The sequence below is a fragment of the Papaver somniferum genome, chromosome 7, assembly GCF_003573695.1.
Source record: "Papaver somniferum cultivar HN1 chromosome 7, ASM357369v1, whole genome shotgun sequence".
Taxonomy (NCBI): domain Eukaryota; kingdom Viridiplantae; phylum Streptophyta; class Magnoliopsida; order Ranunculales; family Papaveraceae; genus Papaver; species Papaver somniferum.
In genome coordinates, this window is record NC_039364.1 from 152,013,225 (window position 1) to 152,033,145 (window position 19,921).

At 36.1% G+C, this 19,921-nt stretch overlaps 1 protein-coding gene across 1 annotated transcript; it reads right to left on the minus strand.

The window, feature by feature from the left end:
* Nucleotides 1-9,287: 9,287 nt before the first annotated feature.
* On the minus strand, nt 9,288-12,450 carry LOC113298774. Its single transcript, XM_026547598.1, has 2 exons — nt 11,871-12,450; nt 9,288-11,433 (listed from the first exon to the last, which is right to left on the minus strand). Exon 2 carries the CDS (start codon nt 11,371-11,373, stop codon nt 9,685-9,687), a length of 1,689 nt encoding a protein of 562 aa, XP_026403383.1. The 5' UTR covers nt 11,374-11,433; nt 11,871-12,450; the 3' UTR covers nt 9,288-9,684.
* Between the last annotated feature and the right edge of the window lie 7,471 nt (nt 12,451-19,921).

The window sequence follows — 19,921 nt, forward strand, 5'->3', positions numbered from 1 at the left end:
GATTTGTGTTGTACATTCAGAAGTTTGGGTAACTAAGTTAGACAAGTTCAAATGACAATGATTTGTGTGGTACATTCGAAAATTTTGGTAACTAAGTTAACTTCCGATTATTTCAAGTTCAAAATATGAAAGGTATCAGTTTTTCCCAAATTCTGATTTTTGGGCCATCGTACATTCGGGACTTTACAAAAAAAATTATCCTCCGAATATTACAAGTTCAAAACAAACCATGCCATGGCTCTAGGTGGTTCCAAGGGCCAATATAGAAGGTTAGACATCCCATATTCAGAAGTTTTGGTAACTGAGTTGACTTCCGATTATTTCAAGTTCAAAATTTGAAAAGTATCAGTTTTTCCCAAATTCTGATTTTTGGGCCATCGTACATTCGGGACTTTACAAAAATAAATTATCCTCCGAATATTACAAGTTCAAAACAAACCATGCCATGGCTCTAGGTGGTTCCAAGGGCCAATATAGAAGGTTAGACAGCCCATATTCTGAAGTTTTGGTAACTAAGTTAACTTCCGATTATTTCAAGTTCAAAATTTGAAAAGTATCAGTTTTTCCCAAATTCTGATTTTTGGGCCATCGTACATTCGGGACTTTAAAAAAAAATTATCCTCCGAATATTACAAGTTCAAAACAAACCATGCCATGGCTCTAGGTGGTTCCAAGGGCCAATATAGAAGGTTAGACAACCCATATTCGGAAGTTTGGGTAACTAAGTTTACTTCCGATTATTCAAGTTCAAAATTTGAAAAGTATCAGTTTTTCCCAAATTCTGATTTTTGGGCCATCGTACATTCGGGACTTTAAAAAAAAATTATCCTCCGAATATTACAAGTTCAAAACAAACCATGCCATGGCTCTAGGTGGTTCCAAGGGCCAATATAGAAGGTTAGACAACCCATATTCGGAAGTTTGGGTAACTAATTTACTTCCGATTTGCAAGTTCAAAATTTGAAAAGTATCAGTTTTTCCCAAATTCTGATTTTTGGGCCATCGTACATTCGGGACTTTACAAAAAAAATTATCCTCCGAATATTACAAGTTCAAAACAAACCATGCCATGGCTCTAGGTGGTTCCAAGGGCCAATATAGAAGGTTAGACAACCCATATTCGGAAGTTTGGGTAACTAAGTTACTTCCGATTATTGCAAGTTCAAAATTTGAAAAGTATCAGTTTTTCCCAAATTCTGATTTTTGGGCCATCGTACATTCGGGACTTTACAAAAAAAATTATCCTCCGAATATTACAAGTTCAAAACAAACCATGCCATGGCTCTAGGTGGTTCCAAGGGCCAATATAGAAGGTTAGACAACCCATATTCGGAAGTTTGGGTAACTAAGTTACTTCCGATTATTCAAGTTCAAAATTTGAAAAGTATCAGTTTTTCCCAAATTCTGATTTTTGGGCCATCGTACATTCGGGACTTTACAAAAAAAATTATCCTCCGAATATTACAAGTTCAAAACAAACCATGCCATGGCTCTAGGTGGTTCCAAGGGCCAATATAGAAGGTTAGACAACCCATATTCGGAAGTTTGGGTAACTAAGTTACTTCCGATTATTCAAGTTCAAAATTTGAAAAGTATCAGTTTTTCCCAAATTCTGATTTTTGGGCCATCGTACATTCGGGACTTTACAAAAAAAATTATCCTCCGAATATTACAAGTTCAAAACAAACCATGCCATGGCTCTAGGTGGTTCCAAGGGGACAGCCCATATTCGGAAGTTTGGGTAACTAAGTTACTTCCGATTATTCAAGTTCAAAATTTGAAAAGTATCAGTTTTTCCCAAATTCTGATTTTTGGGCCATCGTACATTCGGGACTTTAAAAAAAAATTATCCTCCGAATATTACAAGTTCAAAACAAACCATGCCATGGCTCTAGGTGGTTCCAAGGGCCAATATAGAAGGTTAGACAACCCATATTCGGAAGTTTGGGTAACTAATTTACTTCCGATTATTCAAGTTCAAAATTTGAAAAGTATCAGTTTTTCCCAAATTCTGATTTTTGGGCCATCGTACATTCGGGACTTTACAAAAAAAATTATCCTCCGAATATTACAAGTTCAAAACAAACCATGCCATGGCTCTAGGTGGTTCCAAGGGCCAATATAGAAGGTTAGACAACCCATATTCGGAAGTTTGGGTAACTAAGTTACTTCCGATTATTCAAGTTCAAAATTTGAAAAGTATCAGTTTTTCCCAAATTCTGATTTTTGGGCCATCGTACATTCGGGACTTTACAAAAAAAATTATCCTCCGAATATTACAAGTTCAAAACAAACCATGCCATGGCTCTAGGTGGTTCCAAGGGCCAATATAGAAGGTTAGACAACCCATATTCGGAAGTTTGGGTAACTAAGTTACTTCCGATTATTCAAGTTCAAAATTTGAAAAGTATCAGTTTTTCCCAAATTCTGATTTTTGGGCCATCGTACATTCGGGACTTTACAAAAAAAATTATCCTCCGAATATTACAAGTTCAAAACAAACCATGCCATGGCTCTAGGTGGTTCCAAGGGCCAATATAGAAGGTTAGACAACCCATATTCGGAAGTTTGGGTAACTAAGTTACTTCCGATTATTGCAAGTTCAAAATTTGAAAAGTATCAGTTTTTCCCAAATTCTGATTTTTGGGCCATCGTACATTCGGGACTTTACAAAAAAAATTATCCTCCGAATATTACAAGTTCAAAACAAACCATGCCATGGCTCTAGGTGGTTCCAAGGGCCAGACCCATATTCGGAAGTTTGGGTAACTAAGTTACTTCCGATTATTGCAAGTTCAAAATTTGAAAAGTATCAGTTTTTCCCAAATTCTGATTTTTGGGCCATCGTACATTCGGGACTTTACAAAAAAAATTATCCTCCGAATATTACAAGTTCAAAACAAACCATGCCATGGCTCTAGGTGGTTCCAAGGGCCAATATAGAAGGTTAGACAACCCATATTCGGAAGTTTGGGTAACTAAGTTACTTCCGATTATTCAAGTTCAAAATTTGAAAAGTATCAGTTTTTCCCAAATTCTGATTTTTGGGCCATCGTACATTCGGGACTTTACAAAAAAAATTATCCTCCGAATATTACAAGTTCAAAAAAACCATGCCATGGCTCTAGGTGGTTCCAAGGGCCAATATAGAAGGTTAGACAACCCATATTCGGAAGTTTGGGTAACTAAGTTACTTCCGATTATTCAAGTTCAAAATTTGAAAAGTATCAGTTTTTCCCAAATTCTGATTTTTGGGCCATCGTACATTCGGGACTTTACAAAAAAAATTATCCTCCGAATATTACAAGTTCAAAACAAACCATGCCATGGCTCTAGGTGGTTCCAAGGGCCAATATAGAAGGTTAGACAACCCATATTCGGAAGTTTGGGTAACTAAGTTACTTCCGATTATTCAAGTTCAAAATTTGAAAAGTATCAGTTTTTCCCAAATTCTGATTTTTGGGCCATCGTACATTCGGGACTTTACAAAAAAAAATTATCCTCCGAATATTACAAGTTCAAAACAAACCATGCCATGGCTCTAGGTGGTTCCAAGGGCCAATATAGAAGGTTAGACAACCCATATTCGGAAGTTTGGGTAACTAAGAACTTCCGATTATTCAAGTTCAAAATTTGAAAAGTATCAGTTTTTCCCAAATTCTGATTTTTGGGCCATCGTACATTCGGGACTTTAAAAAAAATTATCCTCCGAATATTACAAGTTCAAAACAAACCATGCCATGGCTCTAGGTGGTTCCAAGGGCCAATATAGAAGGTTAGACACCCATATTCGGAAGTTTGGGTAACTAATTTACTTCCGATTATTCAAGTTCAAAATTTGAAAAGTATCAGTTTTTCCCAAATTCTGATTTTTGGGCCATCGTACATTCGGGACTTTACAAAAAAATTATCCTCCGAATATTACAAGTTCAAAACAAACCATGCCATGGCTCTAGGTGGTTCCAAGGGCCAATATAGAAGGTTAGACAACCCATATTCGGAAGTTTTGGTAACTAAGTTAACTTCCGATTATTTCAAGTTCAAAATTTGAAAAGTATCAGTTTTTCCCAAATTCTGATTTTTGGGCCATCGTACATTCGGGACTTTACAAAAAAAATTATCCTCCGAATATTACAAGTTCAAAACAAACCATGCCATGGCTCTAGGTGGTTCCAAGGGCCAATATAGAAGGTTAGACAGCCAATATTCGGAAGTTTTGGTAACTGAGTTGACTTCCGATTATTTCAAGTTCAAAATTTGAAAAGTATCAGTTTTTCCCAAATTCTGATTTTTGGGCCATCGTACATTCGGGACTTTACAAAAAAAATTATCCTCTGAATATTACAAGTTCAAAACAAACCATGCCATGGCTCTAGGTGGTTCCAAGGGCCAATATAGAAGGTTAGACAACCCATATTCGGAAGTTTTGGTAACTAAGTTAACTTCCGATTATTTCAAGTTCAAAATTTGAAAAGTACCAGTTTTTCCCAGATTCTGATTTTTGGGTCATCGTACATTCGGGACTTTACGAAAAAAATTATCCTCCGAATATTACAAGTTCAAAACAAACCATGCCATGGCTCTAGGTGGTTCCAAGGGCCAGCCCATATTCGGAAGTTTTGGTAACTAAGTTAACTTCCGATTATTTCAAGTTCAAAATTTTAAAAGTATCAGTTTTCCCAAATTCTGATTTTTGGGCCATCGTACATTCGGGACTTTACAAAAAAAATTATCCTCCGAATATTACAAGTTCAAAACAAACCATGCCATGGTTCTAGGTGGTTCCAAGGGCCAATATAGAAGGTTAGACATCCCATATTCGGAAGTTTTGTTAACTAAGTTAACTTCCGATTATTTCAAGTTCAAAATTTGAAAAGTATCAGTTTTTCCCAAATTCTGATTTTTGGGCCATCGTACATTCGGGACTTTACAAAAATAAATTATCCTCCGAATATTACAAGTTCAAAACAAACCATGCCATGGCTCTAGGTGGTTCCAAGGGCCAATATAGAAGGTTAGACAGCCCATATTCGTAAGTTTTGGTAACTAAGTTAACTTCCGATTATTTCAAGTTCAAAATTTGAAAAGTACCAGTTTTTCCCAAATTCTGATTTTTGGGCCATCGTACATTCGGGACTTTACAAAAACAATTATCCTCCGAATATTACAAGTTCAAAACAAACCATGCCATGGCTGTAGGTGGTTCCAAGGGCCAATATAGAAGGTTAGACATCCCATATTCGGAAGTTTTGGTAACTAAGTTAACTTCCGATTATTTCAAGTTCAAAATTTGAAAAGTATCAGTTCTTCCCAAATTCTGATTTTTGGGCCATCGTACATTCGGGATTTTATAAAAAAAATTATCCTCCGAATATTACAAGTTCAAAACAAACCATGCCATGGATCTAGGTGGTTCCATGGGCCAATATAGAAGGTTAGACAACCCATATTCGGAAGTTTTGGTAACTAAGTTAACTTCCGATTATTTCAAGTTCAAAATTTGAAAAGTATCAGTTTTTCCCAAATTCTGATTTTTGGGCCATCGTACATTCGAGACTTTACAAAACAAATTATCCTCTGAATATTACAAGTCCAAACAAACCATGTCATGGCTCTAGGTGGTTCCAAGGGCCAATATAGAAGGTTAGATATCCCATATTCGGAAGTTTTGGTAACTGAGTTGACTTCCGATTATTTCAAGTTCAAAATTTGAAAAGTATCAGTTTTTCCCAAATTCTGATTTTTGGGCCATCGTACATTCGGGAGTTTACAAAAAAAATTATCCTCCGAATATTACAAGTTCAAAACAAACCATGTCATGGCTCTAGGTGGTTCCAAGGAGGGTAACCTCAACGGCCATATTTTCAAAAATTAGAGCCGTTGGAACTCTAATCTATATAAGGAGGGTAACCCCTCTCAGTTATTATTGAGTAAAAAATCAGAATGAAAAACATTTTCAATGGCAAGTCCATCATCAATCGACAACATACTTCGAAGATGCAAGCGAACAACTACATCAATTGAAGCAATGGAAGAAGAAATACAAAAAAGGAACAAACAACCAAAAAAAATTAAACCATCGTTAGTGGCAACGAAGGAGGAGGAAGAGGAAATCAAGGCTAAGAAGCGAGGTGAAGAACAATTCCATCATAGAGAAAGATTAAAACAAGTTGAGGAAGAGACCGAATGGATAAAAAATTATTACATTGTGAAAGATCTACCCAAAGAACAGCATGACGATCGTATATTTTGGATTAACGTTTCATTGGGTCCTTTTGTTGGTAAGTACAAGAAGCCACGCCACAATTATGAACCATCCCATGTTTCTTCAAGGGTGCACCATGTTATAAAATTGTGAACCGAGTACAACCGTATTCTTGCTAGGCACAGAAACGACAGGTTTGCGGCACAAGATGCTTATTCCAAGTGGAGAGGAGAGTCGTTTCTACATTTCGAAGCCGCGTTGATTGTTGCATCTCGGACTGGGAAAAAAGAATAACATGTGATGCTTGAGTGCTGTAAATTCAAATTTTTAATATTAATCGGCGGTTTGATAAAATATGGAATTCCCGAATATGATTAATCGGATTGAAGTGTTATAATATTGTTGTTCCGATTACATAGTTTCAAAAAAAATTATAGTCGTGCCTCGAAATACCCACCAAATCGGTAGATAGATATTTAAGAGTTCTACCGATTATAATATTCAGAATCAAAACGTGTATCATTACCAACCGATTATAATATTCGTAATCAAAACATGTATCAAAGAGCCCGATTCCTGCGTTCGGGAGACAACATTGTATTTTTTGCGACCGATTAAATCATATATCTTCACAAAAAAAGTTTCCAAAAAAATTGTACAAATTACATGTTCGAAAAAGAACGATCAAACATCGTCATCATCCGAGGGGATCAATTCGAGTAACTCAGCGGGAAAGTTGTGGTCCATAACGCGATCCCAATCAACCATGTTGGACTCATATTGTTTCACCCAATCCTTGCAATGGTTCATCGGGAAGTAATCGTGCCACTTACTCAACGGAGGTAACGGACAATCTTTCTTTACTCTTAAACCGATAAAATGCATTTCATTCACAAATGCCATTACGATTCTTCTATCTTTAACCGACTCGTCGCAAGCCGTTCTTGTGGGTGCAAACGTCATGCTAAGTCCATACATAGGAGGAACAAAGAAATGTACCACGCAATTCAAAACGTCCGCTAGGAGATATCCAAATTTAGGCATTGTCATCCAATACTTGGACCCGATTGTCTTCAATCCCTTTCGGCACTTCACACGCGCAACTAAGTCTTTGAACTCTTGTTCTTTGTCGTATCTATCTTCTCGCCTCATCATCTCCATATAAAAACCCTTGTCCTTCACTAGTTGTACCGCCATCTTATTTCTTAAATATTGGCATTGGGTGACATCTTCGATATCCGCCTCTCTAAAGTAACCCATTTGTTCCGTAGCAACGTGAAACCCACAATTTCCATCCCCATCAACCTTGTCGGTCGACAAAACAAATGGTATGATAAGTGGAGGGAGTTGTTCCAAATACTCTTTGTATATTGTATATGTGGATCGATTTGGTCTTCCATTAAGATCTCTAGGGCAACGAAGAGTACCTTTGTCCTCTTTTATAGTAAGAATTTCCATTGATTGGCTTTGTTGCGAGGCGTTCATTTGCTCAACAAAATGATATAATCCTATCGGTTACCCAAAACACCTGATAGGATTATATTCGGAATCCTATCGGTTACCCAAAACACCCGATAGAATTATATTCAGAATCCTATCGGTTACCCAAAACACCCGATTTATGCAAATGAATGTACACAGTTTACTGAGTGCAAAAAATGATATAATCGGAATCTAAAATATATAGTACAACAGCCGAATATAAATAACCGGGAGATAACTTTAATCGATAAACATCCGATTTCAAAGTTTTCGGAAATTTTATTTTGAGGCCATTGTTATATTCGGCAGTCAAATAATGTTAAACTATTACCGATTGTAAAGGATAAGAATACTGAGTTTTGAAATTTTTTGAGGAATTCGTTTTTGGGGCCATTCAGAGGTAAATAACTCTACATAAGTACCGAATGTAGATTTTTTTGGAAAACCAGTTTGGGGTTTTTTCTCATATTCGACAGTAAACTACTATCTTGGAACTACCGAATATACATATTTGGTACTCAGTGTGTTATATTCGTAAGTTTATTCGAGAAATTATCTACCGAATCTGGGTAGTTCATGGCATTCAATGCATGCAATAATCGGTTTTTCTTGTTTACAAAAGCACGCAAACGCATGCAAATCGAGTATTTGAGTTTCTTAACACAATACATGTGTTTTACATGCATCGTTAGCTTCAATATCAGGCGATTCTCCATTTTCTTCCATGAAAGGGTCGTCTAGGTTTTCCTCTCCACAAAAGTTTGGATCATTCAACATATACCCCAAATCGTCTTCGCCATGATTCTCACCTTCTTCTTCATATCCATCCATTTTTGTAGTAATAAAATGGGTTTTCCTTTTTTTCCTTCACATTCTTCTCTATAACTCTAACAACTCAAAAATGAAAAAGAAATGGAAAAAATGAAACAGAAATCATTCTAATACTGCACCGACTACAATCGGAAGTCTGGGTAATATTTTGGCTTCCGATTACAATCGGAGGATAACAATGTTATCATATCCTCCGAATATATGAGGATAATTTCGCCATTACGAATTACGCGAGATAAGGGCTGGCTACATTTTCCCTTTGGATGACCTTTTTTGTTTTATTGTTGGCCCCTAAATTCTTTTGAGTGGCCCCTAAAAACGCGAGGATAATAATTCCTATGAGAATTATATTAGTATACAGTCGACATACTGCAAGTTTGGTCTATTATTATCATTTTCGATTGTACTTTTCCGTTTTTTATATTTCATTTTACAGTGAACAGGTAATGACAAAGGCAGTATAAAACTACTCCCAAATACAACGATAAAAATTGGTCCAATTTAGTATATTATTTTCTCTCTTTATGCTTTGTACCGCAGTTAGAAACGTTGGCTTGCACATTATGCCTAAAGTATATACACTAAAAGGAGAGGTTGAGCCGCAGCCGTAAGGCCCCAGTGTTACCTAGTTCAGAGCATAAAACTTGGAGCATTGACAGTCAACAGTTGGGAATGGTTATTGGCATACTTTTGTTGGCATAAGTGTCGTTGTTTCTAGCATTCTAAGAAAAGCATAAAACCATAACTAGCAAATTACCACACAAAACCATGAGCAAAAACATCTCAAACAATATATTAAGAAAAGCATTTATACGGTAAATTTACAGACATTAAATTTCAAATGACCAAACCGAGGACTTAATGGTACAAGGTCTGACATGCTTTACAACAAAAGCCAATTGAAATGGCCAAATGGATATTAAGCTCGTGTCTTGCCTACAGAAGTGCTGAACGTTGAACCTTAAGACCAACTCCAGCAAAAATTCTTGACTGTAGAAAAGAATCAGTAGGGCTGCACAGTTGACCAAGTTGACATTTCCTGCTCCAGATTGTGCATTTAGCGGAGCTAGGTCTGACATTTCATGAGACTACAGCTCTAGTCTAGTACTGTCACTTGCCACCCTGTAGGTGATATTAAACTCACGTGCAAATCAATTGAATCAACATTATCCTTTGGCCTCCAGATAATCATCATATGCTCCAGTACTAGCACACTCTATTAACGCTTTTGCATCAAGCTCTCTCCCAAGTTTCCAAAGGTAATTTAGACCCACTAGAAGCTCCGTAATTGCACCTTCTGTCTTTTCCAAATCTGCAAAATATAGGGTCTGTACCAACAGCACATTTGTCCGTGAAACCATGTGCTGCTGCTCAAAAGTTCGTTCGGATTGCCACCTTATCATGTTATGAGCAAGTGGACCCAACCAATCTAGTATCCTTGACAATGCTTCACTCCATTCATGTGCAAGATCGGTATCATAAATAGATGAAGCCAAACTCTTCACGTAAGACTTGAGTCTTGCTCTCAAAGCTGCTCTTATACTTGTGGGCAACATATAATAAAGGTCATCCCTCGCATCAGGACCAATCAAGTGGGGAGATGTGACAAGCTTCTCGATGATAATAATAACATTCGCATAATGAAGAGCTAGAGCCGAACCACCAAGAGTTGAAGGCGGAGGATTCAACCGTCTGCACTTGAAATTAAAAAAGATAAGGTTAGAATGAAGTGTATTACTTTGGGGGGTAGGTTCAACTGACGTCCCATTCAGAATTCCAGAACGAACACCACTTGACATAGGTGACCCATTGATTATTGGTGTGCAACTCTGCAGTACAGGAGTATCATCTCCACCCATCATGCACCCTTTGAAAGGTCCCACAGGAGGCAATCTTTTGGTTTTTGAACGCAAATGCTTCCCGCGAAGGTTTGAGGAATGATCACCCATCCGCCTTTGCATATTTGTTACATATGTACTAGAGATTGGTCCTGATTTGGTGATTGATCTACTAAGAGGCCCAGATTTCGTGGCTGACCTCCCAAGAGGACCTGAAGAAAACCTAGTTAAGTTATTCTCAGATGGATACACTGAAACAGAGTGACTACGGGACAATGGATTAGTTTTTGCAGCTCCCAAATCATAGGTTCCCCCTATAGCAGCTGTATGATGTATTCCAAACACATGTTTGATCCTCCCGAAAATGGTAAACAATGATCTAGCTAGAAGACGGACGACATAGTCATACGTCTTGTTCCACAAAGACATCTCACGTAGATTCTTGACCTCCTGCCTCTGCCAAACAACTTTCTGCTGGAACTCGAGAACAGTCCCAGCATTAGGGTCATCACTGTTTCGCATTCTTCTAAGAGACTGTTCAAGCTCCGTAAGAACTTCAAGTTCTTGGTACAAATTCGAGCTAAGAGCAATGAATCTCCCCATTTTCTTAACTTTCCTATCCATCTTCTTCCATGTGAATTCCCACTCAAAATTGCCTACATCATTCTTAACAAGATCATCAAAAACGTTATCTAATCTTTGCCATATGGGTTCACTGCACTTTTTCCCAAGCCTAGCTACAGATCTCGCTAAAAATCCTAAGTTTTCAATTATCTCTGCACATGCTAACTGTACAAGGTATTCATCATCATCTGAAATAAGCTTCCTTACACCGACTGAATTCATTAAATCTTCTCTTAACCTAACTACCTGTTTATCATTAAGGCTATGCCATAGCTGAACTACCTTGGACATCAAACTCGCAATTTCAAACGTTAAAACTCCAATCACCAGTTTCTCAGGTTCCTTCCCAGATGATTTCCATATATTACGAAACCACCATGAGTCCATAACCATTTTTATCCCAATAGAATAGGAAAATCAAAACCAGCACTTCTCAACAGATCTCAACACTCTCTGCATCAAATTTAAAAACAAACGTAAATCAACTAAGTTGTTGCACTAAAATCAACTTCTTAAATTGACGGCACCGCGAATTTCAGATATTTCTCTAGACACCCAATTTTCAGAATTCACTTCTAAAACGAACCAAATTTTAAATGAATCACATAATCTCACCAAATAATTCAAAATAAAATCTCTAAAAAAAATTCATAAAAGGTTTAGATGATACATAAGAAATACTAAATTCTAGACCTAATCCTGTCCATTTTTATTTATTTTCTCAAATGATGAATTGTATGGTGAGTCCAACTGAAACAAAATTCTACTTACCAAACTAAAAAATATTCTGGAAATTACAAAGATAACGTTTATTCCAACACCAGGATCTCCTCTACATAAAAAATAAATAAATAAACAAGCAGAAAATTCAGAGGAAAAGAAAAACTCACTGATAGTGTCTTAGAAGGAAATCATGCTGAATCGATCCAAGAAGAAACAAACAGATCTTGGAAAGGTTAGAGCTTGGTAAGTGAAATCAGGGGGAAACTGGTGGAAAACAGGCGGTTCTGTTTATGTTTTTGTGTATGTGTGCGGTGTGAAAGCTGTTTTAGTTTAGTTAATGGGGAAGTAGCTGGGAAGCTGCAGGTTCTGACTGAGCACCATAAACACAGCCGAAATGTTAGCGAGCTTGAAATATTAAGAAGAAGAAGAGAGAGAGAGAGAGAGAGAGAGAGAGAGAGAGAGAAGAAGATTTATTAGTATGTTTCTTAATTGATAATTTAATAATATTCGGAAATAGTTAATTAATTTTTTTAATACTGAAAAGAAATGTGGAAAAATTGAAAACGAGGAGTAAATATTGATAAAATAGAAAAAGAAAGGAGGACTGAAAATGAAATTCAATGATCGTATTTAAATTTGTTAGCACCCTAATTTGAATACTTGGAGAAGAGAGTTGAAAAGCTAAATCAAGGAAATAGGTTTCAGCTAGGTGAGCACTGAGCAGTCCTAACATACGAAAACCGATGATGCTTAAATCCAATTCGGATTCCAGAATTTACTATTACTAGTACAGAAGAATTGAAAGATCCGGGCAAGTGCTTTGGCAGACCAACTCATTCATTATGGAAAACACTACAAATTCCAATGATTAAGTCTTTCGTTTTAGATTAACAATTATGATTAATGAAATTATTAAATGTTGTTACTGTATGACAGTGAGAGTTTAATCCTATAACAAGTTTATATCGTTTGTCTTGCTCTTTTCTGCAGAACAAATTTCTTTTCATTAGGATTTTTTATCGGCACAACATTCAATCCAGTTAGTGGATTACTGGAATAGCATCCAGAATCAAAGCATAAAGAGTTCCGAATTTTAGTATTATTCTCCAACCAAGTGGTAATTCCAACATACACCCCGTGAATGTCGAGAATAGATGTTGATGATGCATTTTTTATGTACTGTTTTTTATCCACATTATGTTTGGCCACCGAATTTCGTCTGCTTTTCTTTCTTTGTCCAACTAATATGTCTTTTGAAAACAACATTTTTTGTTTCTTATTCACATAATCCATTTCTCTAAAAAGAAGTTCGAACATAATCCCTTTTCACTTCATAGTAAAGTATGTTTGTTTTGAATATCTAGTATCTTAGATAAAGTATGATTAGGCCGGTTTTTATGGGAGTGGCTAATCCTTTCATATGCCATGCCAGCTGGACTGACAAACTGGTCAAGTAATTGTGGGAACATTGTTAAGCGATGAGTCTCTACCGAACGGTAAAGACTACACCATCATCGGTCTAGTGTCAACCGCTACCGGCATAGTCTCTACCGTTCGGTTGATTTTAAACCTCCAAAGGTTCATTCTCCACCGCTATAAAAATGTGACACTCAAACCCAAAATTTACACAAAATTTTTGTGTAAAGGTTTTCTATCTTTTCTTCACTACCAACTTTAAAGTGACAAAGTTTGAATCCCAACTTGACTTGGCTACCCAACTTGATTTTTCTGGAGTGCTGCTTGAGGCCGTTGTTAGTAAGATATGTGACGGTTATAAAGAAATAGGAAAAAACCAAAGAAGTCTACAAGTTTTGGATATTAATCAAATCAAACCTTCAACTAGGAAAAGACAAATAAAAGTTCAAGGCAAGGAAAACTTGAAGGAAAAGGAGAAGATAAACAAACGAGATTCCGTTCGTGAGCGCATTGATTGGAAGTTTGGTGATATGAAGAAGATAAACAAGATGAAGAACATTGTCCCGAATTTTCATTTTTAAAGTCTTTATTCTAAGTTATGCCTAGTTTATATTATTACCTAGATTAATGAAAGAGCCACTAATGTAAATTAAAATTTGAAAATTAGATATCAAATGTAATGGAAGATGCACTAGTTTATATTAATAATATCTTAAAAGTAAACTTAAATCTTGATTAAATGCATCATACAAATGTTAATCTAAATGCATCATATTTGGGCAACACTTTTAGGATATGATAACAATTATCGAATTGCTAATTTAAATGCATCATATTTGGGCAATACCCTCAAGATATGATAACAATTATCGAATGAAAATCTTTTCCCACAATATTGCGCCATTCAATCCGGCATATTTGCTCCACATCAAATTCGTTTTGAACATTTACTCGGTTTCAATTTCCTTCAGTAAGTGCGGCAACAAACAAGATCACATCCTTTCTGATTACTCTGAAGCGATGACACAAAGAATTTGCATCTCGATTATTGAGATTCAATGTTTCTTCTTGAAATCTCTGAAATATGTTCCGCTATACAGTAAGTTGTTGTTGTGCACCATTGACCATATATTGTGTGACAAAAACATAATTACTGCAAATGGATTCGTCTTCAACTATGTTAAATTTACGACTCGAACTGACATATTGGATTTGTGGAGTGAAAGAATGAAGATTGAAGAAATGGTGTGAGTTGGAATGAAATTGGATATTGTATTTACAAGATGATGATTTAATGACCGTTGGATAAGATGTTGTGGGCGACCGTGTTCACACCGCTGGCGGTCGACTCTTGACCGGTCGGTTTAGATTACACCGAGCGGTCGAGCCGCTCGGTAGGTACTCGACCTGGCCTGGCAAAGTGGAAAACTCATGGCTTTTCCATGCCCATAGGAACCAGCCTTAAGTAACATAAAATCTAAATATATCTACCTGTACAACTCCTACTCTCCTAGTAGTTTCCATTCCTTAATTAAAATTAACAAATTTAAATATAAATGCCCCAAACTTTCACTTGATGTTGGAAAAGCTTGCATACAACTATGGTTTTGCTTAGTGTGGGCATCGATAATTATAACCTAAAGGCCACAATTCAGTTATACTCCCCATGTTTAAAAGAGTAGATTTCTTTTGTGTAATTACATGTACACGTAACATAAAGCAAGCCTACATTCTCAAAACGACATGGTGTTTAGTAGTGTTAGAGTTTGTTGATTTCAAATAAACAAATTATAGTTTGAAACTTATCTAGTTTTAGATATTTGGACATTCCATGGAAACTGCTAGAGCACAGCGCGGTCGAACTCGCAAGCGTTGTTATCTCAAGCTTGTTTGTCAATGTTAGTGATCAAAACTATAAGTCTTGATTTCTAGTCTACTTATAGTAATGTCTCGGACTAGGATAGATTGTGTAGTTGAGCATTAGACTTCACGGCGTTCATCAATTGAAGACGAAGAACTACTAAGGAGAGCTTGTAGAACTTCATCAACAAAAGGTATGTGGAGACTAAAACTCATCTAACACTTGGAAAGTCGATTTCTACTGACAAAAGTCGTATTACTATATAGTTGTCGATTATACACATTTGAGATTTGGAGCTGAGTTTAACTCGCTTACATATTTCTCGGAATATGTGTTGGTAAGCTTTCGCTTCAACCAAGTTCATCTTATATTCTTGACGAAAGTCAAAAGATGATCATGTGAAAATCGTCGAGTAACATCTTACATGGTTTGTGTGATACAATCATTTGATGTAGACTTGGAATGTTTTTTATGATTATTTCAATAACTTGAAAATTGCTTTGATGCTCATATTGTGTGAAAATGGCTATTGTCATCCTCTAATAAAGTTCCAATGATTGAAATAACAGTTTAGAATACTTAACCATCATTGGATTATAAGTATAGTGTGCATTCTTGCATGTATGTGATCCATGACCGGAACTAAAGTATGCATACCCGTATGCATACTTTTAGTTGTGAAATTCCGTGTACCAAGTACACATACCGGTACGCATACTTGCGGAAGGTATAGGTCCGGGAATTTCTGCTGGGTTTTGGAAGTGTACTAAGTATGTGTACCCGTTTGCATACTGGCGAACCCAAACTCAGACTGGCTACTTAAGTATGCGTATCCGTTTGCATACTTGAGTGGTTAAAGTTCTAAAATCGGTTAGCTCATGAACTAATACATTTATATATTAAGGAATGCATTCTTTGCAAACCGTGACTATAATGTTCATGAATTGATTCGAGCGAATCAAACCGATTTTGCTTCAATTGTGTTCTTGTATACTTCTATGAGAATATAGCAATTGAACAACTCTTTAACTAGTTTAATTTGAGTCATTTGAAATAGTTATGGTTAAAATGAATAAGGTTGATATGAGAGTGTTCATATAGCTAACCTCGGTTAACTACGGTTGAGCCAAAATGGTGTATTCGTTTAGGTACAGTTACTAAACCTAGATGAGGGTACATTTCATTTGTGTGTAACAAGCTAAGTTCGATCTAACGGTTGAAAGATATTAGCTTGAATCTAATCAGGTTCATTTGACGGTGAATATTGAATGCTTTGTTACCAAGGTAACTTAGATTGCAAACCCTGATTTGAAAACTATATAAAGAAGAACTCTAGTAACTGGGAAAACTAATCCCCACACCTCCTGTGTGATACTAGTTGTATAAGCTAGAGTCGATTCTCCTTTAACTTTAGGTTTTTCACGAAACCCTGTAGGTGAACGACCTAAATACTTCATTGGGATTGTGAAGCCAGACCCAACTATTTTTTCTGTAGTTGTGTTATCTGATCTTGTTGTTTCTATCGTATTTGAGTACTATCTTCTTTAAGATTGGCTCGAGATTTAATATCCGATAGGTAAGATAAAAAGTAGTCACAAACATCTTCGTCTCATCGTTTGTGATTCCACAATATCTTGTTTCGCTACCATACGACTAAAATTATTATGAGGTGATTTATATTACTAGGCTGTTCTTCAGGAATATAAGTCTGGTGTATCAATTAGTTCCTGTTCACCTTGATTTATCAAAATACAGAACAAAACTTGTGGGTATTTCTGTGGGAGACATATTTATCTATTCAACAGACTTTTCTGAGTGAGACGGATTGGTTTATCAAGTCTTCGACTTTGGGTCGTAGCAACTCTTAGTTGTGGGTGAGATCAGCTAAAGAAATCATGTGTGCAGAGTCCTACTGGGATTCAGAGGCGTAAGGAACGTGATTGTACCTTGATCAGTGTGATATTGGTTAGGGCTCAACTACATTCCAGTCCGAAGTTAACTTGGAGTAGGCTAGTGTATGTAGCGGCTTAATACAGTGTGGTGTTCAAATCTGGACTAGGTCCCGGGGTTTTTCTGCATTTGCGGTTCAACTCTGGACTAGGGACCTTCTATTAGAAAGCATAAAGAACCCATCTTGGATAAGGTTGGTTATGCAATGCCGAAGCGATGCCTAAGGAATTTGACAAGGCAAAATGTTGCTGCTCTATGGTATCCGTCCAAGCAGATATCTGTTATCTATGTTTTTTTTCTCTAATCAGCATATCATGTGCATTTTTATTTTTTTTGCAATTTATATTAGTGAATGGAACGTTCCATGGTATTTCTTCCCTTGGCTCCATTTCCATGAAACTCGATTATTTATCTTCTTTATAGGAAGCATGTTTAGTGGATATGACGATTAAGCTTGTGGTCTTATAACCCCAAGGAGTTTGTAAATGAAGCTAATCAAAATTCTGTTTGTAACCTTTTTATACCCTTTTCTTAAACAATTAATCAACTAAATAGACAAGATATTGCTTAAGAAAGAGCATGCTAGTACCCATAAATTTAAAGATGTGGAGTGACACATATTTGTAAGTCAAAGTATTAGCTTAACATATATATGTGATGGTAAATGAAATTCATTCTTACACATACATAGAAGCAACTTATGCTTTGTATGAACAAAGTAACACTCAAAAGAGTGTCAGAGCTAGTAAAAGGGTATGCATACCTATCGAATTGCATATACCGTGCATAAATACATGCTACTGCAACATGGAGAACATGCGTCACTTACGATTGCATTTACACATATGCATAATTAAAGGGTTGATTATTACATATGGCATGTTATTTTTATGTTATATAGGTAAAGACATTGACCATGATTATAAATTGGAATATTTTATGGGTCAGTAAAGCTTCACTCCTTTACTTTCTTAATATTGGTATCTCTTTTTCACAACAATTTTGGTATTATTTACGCCTATAGATGAGTCAGTTCATATAGTGACAAACTTAAATTTGTGTATATATTTTTCTTTTTGTATATGATTTGTAATCTATTTTCTCATCTTATAATGGATAGTTCGTGCCAAGTCGGTGAAATCGCAAGGAAAAGAGTTCTTATAATTCGTAGATTGGACAAGAGACAAGTGAAATGTTGAAAATCTTGGTATAAGCTACACATATTTAATAATTAAAAATATAAAAGTGGAACTTTTGGAAAGAATGCAGCGGAGAAGAAAATATTACCAAAGCTTAACCAAACATGTTTAAAACTTGTTAGAGCACTGCTCGGTCAAACTCGCAAGCATTTCTATCTCAATCTTGTTGTCAAGTTTAGTTGTCAAAACTATAAGTCTTGATTTGTAGTCTACTTATAGCTAAGTCTCGGATTAGGATAGTAAGTGTAGTTGATCATTAGACTTCACGACGTTCATCGATTGAAGACGAAAAATTACTAAGGGGAGCTTGTGGAACTTCATCAACAAAAGGTATGTGAAGACTTGAACGCATCTATCACTCGAAAGTATATCTACTCTATCTCCTATTTTGATACAAAAGTCGTATAACTATATATACTTCGATTATACACATTTGATATTTCGAGCTGAGTTTAACTCGCTTACATATTTCTCAAAATATGTGTTTGTAAGCTTTCACTTTAACCAAGTTCATCTTATATTCTTGACGAAAGTCAAAAGATGTTCATGTGAAAATTGCCTGGTAACATCTTACATGATTTGTGTGAGACGGTCATTTGATGTAGACTCGGAATTGTTTCGTATTGGTCATTCGATCACTTGAAAATTGTTTTGAAGCTAATAGTTTGTGTGAGACAGTTATTATCGTCTTCTAAGAATGTTTCAATGATTGAAATGAATTTTAGAACAATTAACCATAATTGGATATAGTACAGTATGCTAACTGTTGCAAGTTATTCCAAGTCCAGGAACCATAGTATGCATACCCGTATGCGTACTGGTTGCTTTAATGAAAGTACGAGAACTTAGTATGCATACCCGTATGCGTAATGGCGTAAAGTTCATGTCCGGAAATTCAAATGAGTTTGGAGCTATGCGTACCCGTTCGCATACTGGCGAACCCAAACTAAGCCTGTCCACTTAGGTATGCGTACCCGTTTGCATACTTGAGTAGGTTATGTTCTAAAATCGGTTTGTTCATGAACTAATACATTTATATATTAAGGAATGCAATCTTTTGAAAACCATGGCTATAATGTTCATGAATTGATTCGAGTGAATCAAAATCGATTTTGCTTCAATTGTGTCTTGTATAATTCTATGAGAATATAAACAATTGAACAACTCTAGAACTAGTTTCATTAGAGTCATTTAAACTAGTTATGGTTAAGATGAATAAGGTTGATATGAAAGTGTTCATATGGCTAACTTCGGTTAACTATTGTTGAGCCAACAAGGTGTACACGTTTAGGTACGGTTACTCGTATCTAAATGAAGTCACTTTTCATTTGTGTGTAACAAGCTAAGTTTTATCTAACGGTTTAAAGATATTAGCTTGAATCTAATCAGGTTTTCATCTAATGGTGAATATTGAATGCTTTATTACCAAGGTAACCTTTATTGCAAACTCTGATTTGAAGACTATATAAGGGAGAACTCTACCAACTGGGAAACCTAATCCCCACACCTCATGTGTGATACTAGTTGCGACTAGAGTCGATTCTCCTTTAACTTTAGGGTTTTTTTTCCAAAACCCATGTAGGTTAACGACTTGAATACATCATTGGGATTGTGAAGCCAGACCCAACTATTTTCTCCGTAGTTGCATGTTCTGATCTTGCTGTATTCTATCGTATTGAGTATTATCTTCTATAAGATTTGTTCGAGATTTTATCTCCGATAGGAAAGATAAAAAGTAGTCACAATCATCTTCGTCTCATCGTTTGTGATTCCACAATATCTTGTTTCTCTA

Excerpts from the sequence above, each read along its gene's own strand:
- LOC113298774 (XM_026547598.1), bottom strand. The coding sequence starts at position 11,373 with ATGGTTATGGACTCATGGTGGTTTCGTAATATATGGAAATCATCTGGG.